We start from the raw sequence: 13,955 nt of genomic DNA on the forward strand, positions 1-13,955 counted from the left end.
ATGGCTGGGCTAAAGTCGTTGATCAACAGCGCCAAGAGGCTAGCTATTGGCGACTCGGGCACCAAAGCCGGCATCGACGATCTCTTCCCGGCCGTTGACAAGGCCGTCGACGGTGACGACTGCGACCACGACTGCGAGAGTTGCTCGGTGCACTATCCCAAGGGCTTCAAGATTGACGAGAGCGACGAGCTGTTTGGCCTGGTCAAGGGCTGGAGCACCCACGTGCTGGTGGCCACAGGCAAGACTGACTGGGTGCGCGATGTGGCCGACGAGAAGGGGAGCGTCATGCAGGCCATTGCCAATTGCAAGGGGCCAAGCAACGGGGTAAGCACCTTAGTTTTCTGTGCCTCGTCTGCTGCTTGCGCTTTGGATGCCGAGCTCTGACATGACAAACTTTGGCGCCTATAGCGCCTGATGCTCTCGGCGTCGAACATTCCCACCCCGCACCACACGTCCGAATACTCGGAACCGACGCGGGTGCTGCTACTACCGGCCTTCACCATCATCGACAATGTGACCCCCGCGACGGCCCCCGCGCTTATCACCGACGTCATTGACAAAGCGCCGACCAACAAGTCGCCGCTGGCGCCCGTGGAGCTTCCGGCCTCGCTGCCAGCGCCGCTGCCTGAGGGTACGCCGGCTGCTATCCGCGAGCTGACGACGCGGCCCTGCCCCCATCACGCCCTCATCCTGCTGTGCAGCCAGAAGACTCGCGACGCGCGCTGCGGCCAGAGTGCGCCCTTGATCCGCAAGGAGCTCCAGCGCCACCTGCAGCCACTCGGCCTGTACCGCGACCTCGACGACGAGCGCCCCGGCGGCGTCGGCATCTACTTCATCAGTCACGTCGGCGGCCACAAGTACAGCGCTAACATGATGATCTACCGGCGACCCGACGCTTTCGGGCGAGACGCGAAGAAAGGCGACGGCGACAATGCCGCGCGAGAGAAGTCAGGGCAAGGAGAAAAGGGGGAGCAACAAGAACAAATGGACGACGTTGGCGCGGCGCAGTGCATCTGGCTTGCGCGCGTGCGGCCCGAGGACTGCGAGGGCATCGTCAAATTCACCGTCCTGCAGGGCAAGGTCGTCAAGCCCCAGAGCCAGCTCAGAGGCGGCTTCGATCGCGCTAGGGGGCTTTTGAGCTGGTGAAAGTTGTTGACGTGCCCGCCCGCCTGCCACCTAAAACTCTCTCTACCTACATAACCTACCTACTATATATCAAGAGTAAGTCATGCGGGACCGATTGCATGTTAAGCGAACAGGGCAGTTGAAAGGTGCATTATCTAGCGAAATTTAACTAGACTGGGCATATTTATATCAATTATTTTCTAGACGGGGAGTTGTCAACTGGGCAATACTTACTATCTGTCGTTGCGCAAAACCAGAATAGTTGGTTCTTCTATTCTTGCTGACTTGGACAGCATTGCGACGTTTAGACACATTCCTAGGTATCCGTATCTACCGTATGCGTCAAGAGGCAGTGAGTCTGTGAAAAATGGCCAGGGTTACGATAAGTGTCTATGTAGGTTTCGGGTGAGCCACCTTGAGTTTGACTAGAGAATGCGGATGCGTGTAGAAATTGATTTTGAAATGCTTGCACGCTAGCTGTCGTTGTTGTCGTTCGTCGCAGTTGCCGCCAGCATTAAGACCATTTTCAATTTTTTCCTCTCCATCCCTTGCAAAAGGCCGCATATGTTGTTGCTCTTTTTGTTGCGGTAATCCAAGGTACGAATTCCTCCACATATATCTCCCGAGGCGTCAAGTTCTTGACTCGTCAGCGACGACTGTTGGTTGCTCCACTATCATTTTATGGAGTTGAGGTTGGCTCTGGCCTTGCCAAGTCCGGTCGCGTCACTGGTAGTACCAGAGGGAAGGGTTTTGTGGGCGCGGCGCGGGGCAGCAGAAGCAACCTGCTAACAATTGCCCAGGCAACGGCAGACCCCAATCGCACCCACCACCCCCCCTTGGTAAACAACGCGCCAATTGGCTACGCAGCTGCTGGACTCTCAGTCGAACCTTGCTGAACTAAACCTGGGAAACTATTCTCTGGACACACACACACACGCACACACACACCCAACGTCTCTTTTCCTGTTCTCATTTCTATTTCAAATACAGAAACAGAGAGAGGCGAGACCCGAGTGCGATTGGAATCGCTTTGGGTTTCCTTCAGCAGTCAATTCTCCATACCCGGCTTCTTGTTTTCTTTTTGGGTGCTTGGCCATAATCATATCCCTGTGCCTTTGGAAAGACAGCGGCCATCCACACAACTGAACTACAAGCACGAAACAAACGACAGCTTTTACGCTTACGACCGGCAATGGCATGAATTGAAGAGCATATCAGCAACAACGCATCAGCATCGGCATCGGCATCAGCATCAGCACCGGGGAGATCTTGCATTGTTTAATAATAACCAGCCTCATTAGAGCACATTGTTTGGCATCTGGGCATCGGGCATTATTGGGATATCTTGTTACAACGACATTCTTGTACGGCCAGCTCTGGAATCCTTGTGTCTCTAGTAATCGCTTCCTTCGTTCCAAGCCTAGCAACGAACGAAAACACAACAAACAACAGCCAACCATGCCTTCAGTGGCAGCGGGCCTGAATAGCGGCGCGGCGCCGTCTGCAGCACCGCACCACCAGCGCACCAAGTCGTCAGTCCTGCGATCAATCATGGGCGGCGGCCACAGGCGGAACAACTCGGACGGCGCCGGCCTGCCAGCATCGTCGCTGGCGGCTGCGTCTACGCCCATGCTCAGCAGTGCCCATGTCACCGTCATGCCGGGAGGGCAGGGCCTCGCGCCCCGAATCGACTTCAACGGGGGCGCCATGGGGTACCACCACAATGCGCCTCCTCCGCAGGCTCTGAGCGAGCTCCGCCAGCAGCCGCAACCACAGGCACAGCAACTGTATCAGCAAGAGAGGTCGCCCGAGCGACATCGCCACCGTGATCAGCGTCAGCAGGACCGCCAGCAGCAGCAGCAGGCAGCAGCAGCGTCGCCGACAAAAACTGGTTTCGCCACCATCTCACTCAAAGCATTCGCACCCGCTGCCAAGGAACCAAGCTCCCCCACCAAGGCCTCCAAGTCGTCGTCTTCTTCGTCGCCGACCAAGCCCAAGAAGGCCAAGTCATCCACAAACCTGGCCGCGCTCTTGTCGCGGCCCAAGTCAATCAAGAATCTCAAGCAGCTGCTGTTGGACCAAGACAGCAGCTCAGCCGCCGCCGCCGCCGCGGACCGAGCCGCGGACCGAGCCGCAAAGGACAAGGAGAACCGCACGCCGCCCAACTCGCTGGGTGGGAGCGACCACGTCAGCGTCCCCATAATGAGCGCCGCTCCGCCACCTATCTATGCCCAGTTCGCGAGCCAACAGCAGACGAGGCCGGGAGACGACCCGTTTAGTACAGCTAACAGGAGGCCAGGGGGTGGCGGCGGCTCCACGGAGCGGTCCGGCGCGAGAGGTAGTGGCGAGGAGAGCTTCCAGAAGCTGCAGCCCAAGTCATTCCAGCCCTACGCCACACGGCCAGTCGAGGACTCCAACAGCAGGTCGCGCGTGGCGGCAGGAGAGTCAAGGAATTCACAGGACGACACGAGTGCCCGGAGGGGACAGACATGGGGAAAGTCGGACGGGGACAAGGGTGCCATGACACGCAGCGGCCTCAAGCAAGCCTTTTCTGGGTTTGGAGGGGGGGGGACCAGGGGAACGAAACCATCTACGACGTCTCTGGCGGCCACGTCGTCAGCAGCAGCAGCAGCAGCGGCGGCGGCGGCGGCGGAGCCAGTCTTGTTCGACCCCAAGGACATTGACGAGCACCTCGAGGCCATGCTGGACCGACGCAACATCCCCGAGAACCAGCGGTACAAGATGCGGAACCTGAACAAGACAATCAAAATGGAGTTTGTGCGGCAGGATTGGGCCGAGACGCAGCAGCAGCAGCAGCAACAGCAACAGGCCCAAAATCCGGAACGCCCGGGAACCAACGGCAGCGAGACGTCAGCAGCGACAGAGAGTGGTAGTGGTGCAGCAGCAGCAGCAGTAGCAGCCACATCCACGGCCGCAGGAGGGGGATCCGATCACGACGGCAATGGCAGCAACGGCAAGAAGAAAAAGCACACGCGAGGCAGGAGCCTAACGCTAGTCAGAGGCGGTGGCGGCAGCAGCAGCAAGAACAAGTCCGCGTCGTCTTCGCCGACTAAGAAGCTCAAGACGGACAGCAGCCTAGGTCGGCATTTCCGAACAAAGTCGACAGAGAGCATCGCGAGCGAGCATGGCGCCTCGCCGTCGGGCGAGATGACACCGAACGGCGGCAGCAGCAGTAGCGGCGGCGGCGGCGGCGGATTTGGCAGTGGGATATTGGCAAAAGTCAAGGGCCAGCAGGGGCCCGGTGATTTCGTGCAATACTTGCGCAAGGTGCAGCAGCCCGAGCTCGTCGAGGTGGGGAAGCTGCACAAGCTCCGTCTGCTCCTCCGTAACGAGACGGTGGCCTGGACCGACGAGTTCATTCGCCAAGGCGGCATGAAGGAGATTGTTGAGCTGTTGCAGCGGATCATGGCAGTCGAGTGGAGGTAAGAAGACATGACATGCCCTCCTTCCCACCCCCCTCCCCCCTTACCCGGTACCTATCCCCATGACTGCCTCGATTCTGTCTCTCTAGCGCCAAAGGCTTGGACTGACTTGTCCCTTTCCACACTCTACAGGGAGGAGCACGAAGACGCCTTACTACACGAGACGCTGCTGTGTCTCAAGGCGCTATGCACCACGGCGCTGGCACTGCAGTACCTTCACTCCATCCAGGCCACGCTGTTCCCGGCGCTTCTGCACATGATCTTCGACCCGGAGAAGAAAGGGCCGAGCGAGTTCACCACCCGCAGCATCATCACGTCCGTGCTGCTCACGTACATCGAGTGTGCCCCACCAGAGGAGCGCACGTCGCGGGCGCAGACGGTGCTGCGCTATCTGCGCGACCCCGAAGCTAAGGAGGACGAGCGCCCTCTCGACTTCGTGCTCGAGATGCGTCGTGAGCGGCCCTATCGGGTGTGGTGCAAGGAGGTCGTGTCGGTCACCAAGGAGGTCTTTTGGATCTTCCTGCATAACCTCAACATTGTTGCGCTGCCGAAGCAGTCACAGTCGTCGTCGGCGTCGTCACCGGCGTCGGACAAGCCGCCGACCCATGCCCACCCCACCTCCACCCAGGATAAGACCCCTGATGCCTCGTCGACAAGGGTTCCTCCGGGAGGTGAATCATCCACAACGACGAGCACACATGGCCCAGCACCGCAGACGACGACGACGACGGCTGACCCAGCGGACGGCAACTCGCGGCCGAACACAGGGGGGGGCTGCGGGAAGGAGCTGGACAGCCGCCTGCTTGCTTACATGGCACGTCACTTTCCCCAAGAACGCCCGCCGGTACCCGCTGCCCCCTACGTAGGCGGGGTCGAGTGGGATGCGACCAACTATCTGGCCAGCCACCTGGACCTAATGAACGCCATCGTGGCATGCACAGGCCCAACGACCCACGAGCGCAACGCCCTGCGGGCTGAGCTGCGCATCTCCGGCTGGGAGCGCTGCATGGGTGGGAGCCTCCGCCTGTGCAAGGAGAAGTTCTACGGCTCAGTCCACGACGGCCTGCGCACCTGGGTGGCCGCCGCCGCCGAGGACGGCTGGGCAGTACATGACGTCAGGTATGGCCCGCCTCCTGAGAGCCGAAGCACCTCGCCCGTCAAACGAGCTGCTGGCTGCGGCGGCGGCGGCGGGGCGAAGAAGAAGATCGAAGATGTGCCCAAGCTCGAAATACCCAAGCTCGACTTTGGCGTTGGCAACGGCCATACCCAAGAAAGCAACGACGCGTGGCTTTCTTGAGCACGAATTATGAAAGAGTAATGAATCAAACAGAAAAGAGAGACACGAGGCTGGGGAATCAGGTCTGGAACACACGGGTCTTGCCCACGACCATCACGCGACCCAACCTTCCCTCATCTCGTCGAGGGCATGCGCCAAGCTTGGCTGTATGGAGCGAGGAAACCGGCCAGAAATCCGCAGCACTCTTTTGTCGGTTGCCATTGAGTCGATTGGCCCCCCCCCCCTTCCCCTGTTCCGTTGTCTCATCTCGGCGTTGGAGCGTTCATTGTCCAGGAAATGGATTTAGGGTTTTGCTGTGCGTGCTGTGCTCGGGATATAGGGTTCCTCACTTTCCTCGCTCTCGCCGAGTTATCCCCTTGGTCTGCCCGTGGTTGGCTGTGAATGCTTCTCTTCGGGCCTCGGGAAATGCGACCGGGGTACACCTGGCCGCGAAATAACTCTATTCTGCGGCTTCGTAAGACCCTCCGATCGTGGTGGCAAGCTTTCCAAGCATTGAAGGGCGTGAATATTCGGAAAAGAAAAAGAAGAAGAAAATGAAAAAAATACGGGAGGCTTGCCAGGGATGTTTGGCTTTCATGGTGGCATTTGTGCCCCTCTCTATACGAGTCGACTTCGCTCATTCGAAAGGGAAAAAAGCCACAATCGGAGGACGCTTCTCTTTTTGTCATCCTAGTCCCGTATCAACAGCAATCTCGGGCCAAAGGGGAACGTCGAGGGTGGGGGGGGAGTTAATGATGTTAATTTATGACTGTACGCTGAAAATGAATCACCATGGCACTTTGGCCTTGTTCTTGCGCGATATCCACGCCGCAGTCGTTCCAAAGGAGATCTAGGACCTCGAAAAGTAAGAATATATGCAGATTTTGATACACCCCACGCTTGTGGCACCGCGAGATGAGAACTCCCCTTTGTTTTCTTCAGACCCGAGGTCGCTGACGTGGGACAAGGTGTAAGTGTGTCATGTATAGATGGTCAATTGGGGTCGCTATTTGGTCCGACGTGTGACCAGAGGCCACGAAGAAGACAAGAGAAAGCGAGGAGGGGCTGGGGAAGGATTTCCATCCGTCAAGCAGGTGAGCCTGACCTAAGCAATCCTGATCCCGTCAGCTGCAAACTAAATCAATATACCTGTACTGTACTTTCCCACAGGCACCGTTTCCGGGCGGCGTCCAATCGCACAATAAACAAGCTCACCAACGGAGTAATCATGAGGGGTCTCTGGTCGGTCACGAGTTTCCCATACCTCAACCCCCTCTCTTGATTGACTACTCACACGACTTTCCCCTTAAGCAGGGGCGGCATGCCGGGGGACTGAGGATGCCTAGAGAAGCAGTCATTGTCCGTCTCGTTCGACTAGGCAGTCGGAAACAGATGTGGGAATAAAATGTGGGTGGCGGTCCGGCTAGGGTAGGTGACATATCACTCCGGTGAATCTTCTGCCGAATGCAGAGTATCTTTCTTGCCTACGGAGTAGTAAATGTTATGAGCTGGCTTTGTCAAAAGAAACCTTTCCACGACGCCGTTTTCACCGCCAGTTTCTTGGACAAACCAGCCAAAAGCAAGCTTGACCGCGTCGAGAATTGTCCCAGACATGTTTGATACTCGCTGGTGGCGTGGAAAGTGACCAGGGAGTGGACTTCCATGACCAGGCAGTAGCCTGCTGTGCCTAGGCCCTCACTTTTTGCCCCTAGACTGACCGCTTTATCAATTCGGTTATTCTGTTCGGGGCCCCGAATCACTCGTAGTTGCAGACAGTGCTCCGAACTGCCGTATGATTTGCCAACGGAAACATCATCTCGACGTAACCACATACTCTTGGCCCGTCGTCGAGGCCGGACTTCCAGTCCAAAAAAAACCTCCCCGGCTGCAAACCAGTAGTAGGTTGCTGTATGCTACAGCTGGGGGCCTGGGCTGTCATTCACTGGAACCAGGTTTGCTCTTGTTGATGGGTATGGAAATGGTGCAGGGATCTCCTTCCCAACCGCTTGGGAATAGTCGGCCAAGTTGAATCGAATCGAATCGATATCAGCCTGCATTGAGACCAAAATTCTCTGCTTTGGGTGTAAACCATACGCACGTGCCCAGGTATGGACGTACCATGCCAACGGTCTCATTCAGGCGGCGCTGTCGACCTGTGGGCTCGAGGCGAGAAACTCTGGGACAAAAAGATGCTTTGACCGGCTTCTTTCCACGACGGAGAACAACTCTTGAGGCGTGCCTATTGTTGTAGCCTCGGTCAATCCCAGGTCCTTCGAGACGCAGAGCACGTCCCTGGGCGAGTAGCAGCCCATCACCACTACAGCCGTGTTTGGAAGTTACCATCTAGTTGGCCCCGGCTAGCAAGTGTTCCAGTAAAGACCAAGCCGTTTAGCTGAGGTTCCTTGGGCTAAGGGTGTTTGCCCCGCGAGCTGCCATTGGACGACGTTGGAATGTTCGGCCTTGGAAGGAGCGTAGACTGCAGACGCATCCGATGAGAAGGTGGCACTAGAGGTGCCGAGACTGTGGGTACTGGGCCTGAGATGCTATGTAACTAGACTTGACAAGACACTGCGACTAACTACTGCAGCCAAGCTAGAGGTGGGGAAGAGGACGAAGAACCTAACGTAGCTATCCGTACCGAGTACTAGATAGCCAGTCGTCTAGGCCACGGTGCGCTGTGCGTGTGGTACGGGTACGCTTTTCAAACACCAGCCGTCCTCGATATATGACAAGCTCGACATGTGTTCCGTAGCGGCCGGTGTCTGAATTCATAAGAGGCTCAATTGCGCGGAGGTAAGGGCGGGTCAGCGGACAAGCCAGACCAGACAGCCGGTAGCGAGTCCAACCTAACGGGCGGGCGGGCGGGTGGCACGGGCGGCTGGGTGGCGGCCAGGTACTAAGCTACGGTAGTTGAGGAGGTACCTAGACAGTGGCCGTAGTTTTTCCGTAGCTGCTCAGCCGAGGATTTTACATAGCTCGAGAAAAACACTGTCGCCTAGACCGCCGCCAGCCCCCCCCCCCAAACACTGGACCTGGAAGTCATCCAGTCCTCCGCACAGCAGCAGCGTCGAGATTCAGGAGTTGAAAGCGGCATGGCCGGATAAGTAGTGGGGGTTTCCCATCTAGGATTTGGCACGCTTGTTTTCGCTTTCCAAGTTTTCACTTGGCCCTATTATGTATGCGAGTGGCAAGGGGCGGTCGGATAGAGCTATCGGGGGACAGTGGCAGTCTCGTCGCCGCTTTCTCTCTGTGCCGTGCGTGCTCGTCGTCGGGCGGTGAGGCAAGTCGGGACCTTGACTGTTCGGGCAAGCCCCACCGAACCCCTGATGCTCGGTGAGCAGAGACTCGGCCTGATAGGCCTGACACGGGGAGGGGGCAAGGAGGGGGGGGCAAGGGGAGCCGGCGAGTTGGGATTGTCCAGGGCGGAATAGCTGGAGTCGGCCGTCAAGGAGTCTACACTCTACAGCGCCTCGCAGCTCGTCATCTCGGGTCATCTGCAGTGGCTGGCTTTGGAGGGGTCGGAGGGGGCTGAAGGGTGACCGGCGAGCGGGCGAGGAGCAGAGAGCGGTCCTTGCGTCTACGCCACGGCGGCGCCCGCACTTATCCATCATACCACCGCCAATCCATCGTTCGTTATCAATATCGGAAAACCCCAGCAGCCCATGTTCCTGTGCTGTCTCTGTCTGGTTGCTGCAGAATGCAGACCGGTCTCGCGTGCGTCAACACTACGGTCCAACCGACGCACTACCTTGGCCTGAGCTGCTAGCTGCGGAAGACCCCGGCGGCGTTCCTGGGAAACTGCGCTGGACAGTTGAGGATGCTGGACAGGATGCTGGACAGGATGCTGGACGGGATACCGGACAGGGTACTGGATAAGGTCGGGTACTGGGCAGGAAAGTGGACAGTCAGGTCACTCACTGCTCGGAGCACTCGCTTCCTCGCGACTCAGTGCTTCCGAGACAGTGCCAGCGCCGTGACTGGTGCTGGTGCTTGAGGAATAAGGACAGGCAGGTCCGAGACTCGTGGAGCGTCCGGTGCAGCGTATCCCGGGATGAGAGGTCGTAGTGCGCACAACAGGGCTAGGAACCTGGAATAGGTGCAGGACACGCCCTGGTCATGGAGGACCAAATATGAACGTCTCGTCGCCAGCTCTATTCCCGGCCGGTTGGAACTTCAGCTTGATGGCACGGCAGCCCTACTTAGTATGGGACGCAAAGAAAGCCGCTGGTAGTGACAGCTCGGGGAGGGTAGAGCCGTTCACCTAGGCCGCTTCTTTCCATCGACAGAGCTTGGCAATCGCGGGAGCCAAACGTCCATGGTCGTAGTGGGCAGGTTCGAGCACTCCAATGGCGCTTCTATATAACATCGAAGCATTCCATGTATGCACTGTGCTGTACATATGCAAATGCGTAAATACAGAGACACGATACATGGAATCGACCGGGATGAACTTAATGTATCATCATGTAGGGCGACCAGGGTGGCCATGTTTTCTTTGACGCATGGAAGGTCGGTCGGGCATATGAAGCATGCAGATGTAGATAGGTAAGGTAGGTTACTCCGTAGATTGGGGAGGAATACGGACGAGGGCGAAATAACTCGACAACGAATCGCCTAGTGGCTACTTTCGATGGTTAAAATTCGCCAGCGGCGAGAGACGGGAGGGAACAAGACAGCTTAAGAGAGCTTGACGCTGAGCTTCCTGTCTACCTTACCTTCCGATGCCCACCTTAGGAAGGTGCCTACAAGCTCCTTTCGCCACTCTTGGTTTCCTGCATTCCCGCCAATTGCTTACTCAGGTGTCGTGCTCTACTAGCAGGTAGCACCTTAATTATCTTAGAGATTTAAAGTACTGCACTGTAATCTGGACACTGTCGTGGCGATACTCTGTACCTTGTGAATCTATGAATGGATATATCGAAGGCAACAAGAGCAGGAAGCAAATACGGATACCTCAGGTCCCAATACCTAAGGTGGTACCCAGTACATGTACGTGGTATCTGCGACGGGAGGTTTCAGACATTTCCTGCACGGATACGGATTTCGCCTTCACCTATAAAAGCTTGGGATTCATGGAGCAGCACCTCCCCTAAAATGTTTCTCTTCCTTTGGGCAGTCGTGAATTTGGTAGTCTTTAATTGAGGCCTTTTGGTTTATTATATTACTGCTCTCTATAGGTGGAAAGGCTTGTATCTATATGGATACCTTACCTATTCCATTGGATTTGCGGTGCTGGATACTTGGTACCTTGAGGCAGCTTACCTGGTATCATTCTCCCAAAGATCTAGCTGGCAGGCGTCATTGTGCAAATTGGACCCACCCAGCGCTGGTTCCACTCTCTGTCTGTAAGAACAGGACCCACCAGCCCCCCCATTGGCTGCGCGGGGTTTAAGGCCTCTAACTACTGTCAAGCCCACCCACGCCACGCACGCTTTGATCGGGGGAGGCGGGACTGCTTCGACCCCTCCATCATCACTCCGTCCCAAAGACGTCTGAGGCTTCCCGAGCTTTGCCTCCGTACCGTCTGTACAGCACCAGATTTGTTTCCGTTACACAAACTCCGTTCCGCATGTCAAACTAGCCTGCGACCTGACTGACAATCCCGAGCTCCGAACTCGAACAATCTAGCTACCTACAGTACCTGCCCCCATCTTGTATACCCCTCCAGTCCACCCACCTACTTCGGGCATCCACCCATCCCCACCACGGCGCAGCAAAGCAGCCAGCAGTGCTAGGTGGGTAGATAGGAAAGGTAGGACGGCCTAACGAAGCTGCGCACTATCACAACAGCAATCCCAGCTTGGATCGTCTAGACGGTAAACGGCAATACGGTCAACTGTAAGTAGGTATGAATGTAGCTACCTACCTACATACACTATACACTCCCTATGTACCTTACCACCCACATCATCCCAGCCTTGGACTGTACAAACCTTGCTCCAAAGGAACCTTGAGCTGTCAGCCAGCCCTCCCGCCCACCTCGCCGGATCCACCCCCATCAGAAACCCACGGCCACCCGGCGTCCTGTCTGCCAGATCTCGGCTCTGCTGCAGCACGACTTGCGGACGAACCACCCTCCCCCCCCCCCCCCCCCCCCCGCTACTGTGTCAACCCTTGCGAGTGCGGCGTGCTAACAGAGCAGCGAGTCCAGAAGCCCCCGTCAAATCAAAGCTTCCTGCCGGCCAAGAAGAACTCGGCCTTGCTGGCCCTCCTGCCACCCACGCTCCCTCAATATGTCAATAAAGTGCGTCTGCCTTGCCCTTCCTCGGCTGCCCATGAGCCCATCTCCTTTCCCATCCACATCCCCTCATCCCCATGTCCATGCCGCCTCTCTCTCCCCGCACCCGAGCCCAGACAAGGGTCCCCCTTTCTCTCCCTGCATCATTCTACATTTCCCAATCCCGGATCACCTTGTTCTCTTCTTGCTCTTCATGTCATGGCCGATCAGTTCTTAGTCGAGCGGCACTCCTGGACCCTGGCCCAGAATGCCCTGGCTAATGAGGAGGACAGCTGGGTCATGCTGACAAGGGATGGCGAGATCGTACCCATCCCTGGCGAAAAGATCCTGCACACTTCGAGAACCCGCGTCGGCCTTGAGATCTCAACCCCGCGTGAGCTCCAGGTCACCGAGCCCTTTGGAGTCAAGAGCGACAGCGGGATTGTCTACATAACCAACGAGAGGGTAAGCACGCCTGGCCCCCACCTGGCGCCGGGCCCTATCCGAGCCAGCTGGACAGTTGTTAAGCTCACTGCGATGGCAGGTCATATACCTTCCGGCGAGACCCACGGATGATTTCAAGTCCTTCTTCGCCCCTGTTTTGAACTTCAGCGACACCCATGTTCAATCATCATGGATTGGGCCTTGGAGCTGGGGTGGCGTTGTCAGACCTGTCCCTGGTGGAGGAATCCCCATGAATATTCCCCGGATAGAGGTTCGATTCATATTCAGGGACGGCGGCCACAGCGACTTCCAGGGAAAGTTTGAGTGGCTAAAGGAGCGTTTGCACCACGCACAGGAACTAGGGATTATTCCGGGCCAGAACGTTGAGCCACCGCCTCCTTACGATTCTGTTAGTCCGTCCGGGCCGGGACCATCGTCCGGCGGCTCCGCCCCCTCTCCCGGCCCCACCCCGGCCTCGGCCCCGGCGGCGAACGCGGGCTCGGCAGGCCAGCATCAACCGCCGCAGCCAACACCCAATGAACCTCCTCCAGACTACGTTGAAGCGCAAACTCAGGCTATCGCAATGCAGTACGAACAGCGCATGCGGGATGAGGCCGAGAGGGATTGATTGCCCGAGTGGCATAGGACGGCGGTGCTATGTGCGATTTCACCTACCTTTCTGGCCGCCTATGACGTCATTGGTCCTGAATAGCATCTGCATACCGCTAGCCCCTTTTGAAGAAGAGGAAATGGCGGGAGACGAGATGTGTGGTTTTGCTACATTGTTGAATCGGAGGAAGATTTTTGTGTGGAGTGTGTTTTGTTGTTTTCTTTTCCTTTCGGGTTTTCGTAATCATACCACACCAGTATCGGGCCTACTCGAATGGAGAGTAGACGAGTTGTAAGATTGGGGCAGATTGATTCTTGGTTGCCAAAACAAATCATTTTTACAATTCATGCATTGCTTTCTAGCGCGGGACCGTTGATAAATTGTCAACATGGCGGTTTCCTTTCCGGTTTCGTAATAGAAGTTGAACTGTCGCGATACGGTTATAGAGGCACGAATATATTGGCCTGCATTCTTACTTTATCTGCTTATTTATTCTTTGACGAGTCTGTGGTCGAGACCGTGGTTGCCGTACGGGAACGTGGTTTGGTATCCGAAGAGTAGGTATATCTTATTAAACAGCAACGGTTCTTGCCAGCCTCCTTCTCACCGTGTTCCAAACTTTACAAACTGTCAGGTACCGGCCCGGTTTTCTGGAGAAAGCTGTCGGGAAGATCCCTACAAACGCTCTTAACACGTGACCGCGGAACCAGCCGGAAGACAAGCTCCGGCCAATCGAAATCCCGCAATTGGGAAGACTGGACGATTTTCGCTCCCCGAATTTTGCCAGCTCCCAACGTCGCGCAACGTCAATTGCCCGAGGAAACCTCGTCCAGGCCCCTG

The 13,955-nt window shown here is 56.8% G+C and overlaps 3 protein-coding genes across 3 annotated transcripts; all 3 read left to right on the top strand.

Moving 5' to 3' along the window:
* On the top strand, window positions 1–1,146 carry B0T26DRAFT_653164 (Sucrase/ferredoxin-like-domain-containing protein; the record flags this gene model as incomplete). Its single annotated transcript, XM_060438433.1, has 2 exons — window positions 1–324; window positions 409–1,146. The coding sequence occupies 2 exons, from the start codon at window positions 1–3 to the stop codon at window positions 1,144–1,146; spliced, it is 1,062 nt and encodes a 353-aa protein (XP_060292984.1).
* A 1,308-nt stretch (window positions 1,147–2,454) lies between these two features.
* Window positions 2,455–5,986, top strand: B0T26DRAFT_416966 (uncharacterized protein). The gene is made up of 2 exons (XM_060434893.1): window positions 2,455–4,568; window positions 4,701–5,986. The coding sequence occupies exons 1-2, from the start codon at window positions 2,584–2,586 to the stop codon at window positions 5,863–5,865; spliced, it is 3,150 nt and encodes a 1,049-aa protein (XP_060292985.1). The 5' UTR covers window positions 2,455–2,583; the 3' UTR covers window positions 5,866–5,986.
* A 6,294-nt stretch (window positions 5,987–12,280) lies between these two features.
* Window positions 12,281–13,133, top strand: B0T26DRAFT_743048 (uncharacterized protein; the record flags this gene model as incomplete). Its single annotated transcript, XM_060444204.1, has 2 exons — window positions 12,281–12,526; window positions 12,606–13,133. The coding sequence occupies 2 exons, from the start codon at window positions 12,281–12,283 to the stop codon at window positions 13,131–13,133; spliced, it is 774 nt and encodes a 257-aa protein (XP_060292986.1).
* Window positions 13,134–13,955: the final 822 nt, after the last annotated feature.

Source organism: Lasiosphaeria miniovina, assembly GCF_030549165.1.
Source record: "Lasiosphaeria miniovina strain SMH2392-1A chromosome Unknown B0T26scaffold_6, whole genome shotgun sequence".
In the NCBI taxonomy this organism is placed as follows: Eukaryota; Fungi; Ascomycota; class Sordariomycetes; order Sordariales; family Lasiosphaeriaceae; genus Lasiosphaeria; species Lasiosphaeria miniovina.

What these genes read in the sequence shown, in the direction of transcription:
- B0T26DRAFT_416966 (XM_060434893.1), top strand. Translation starts at nt 2,584, where the DNA reads ATGCCTTCAGTGGCAGCGGGCCTGAATAGCGGCGCGGCGCCGTCTGCA. An exon ending in ATCATGGCAGTCGAGTGGAG is followed by an intron (nt 4,569 to 4,700) that starts GTAAGAAGACAT and finishes CACACTCTACAG; the next exon opens with GGAGGAGCACGAAGACGCCT.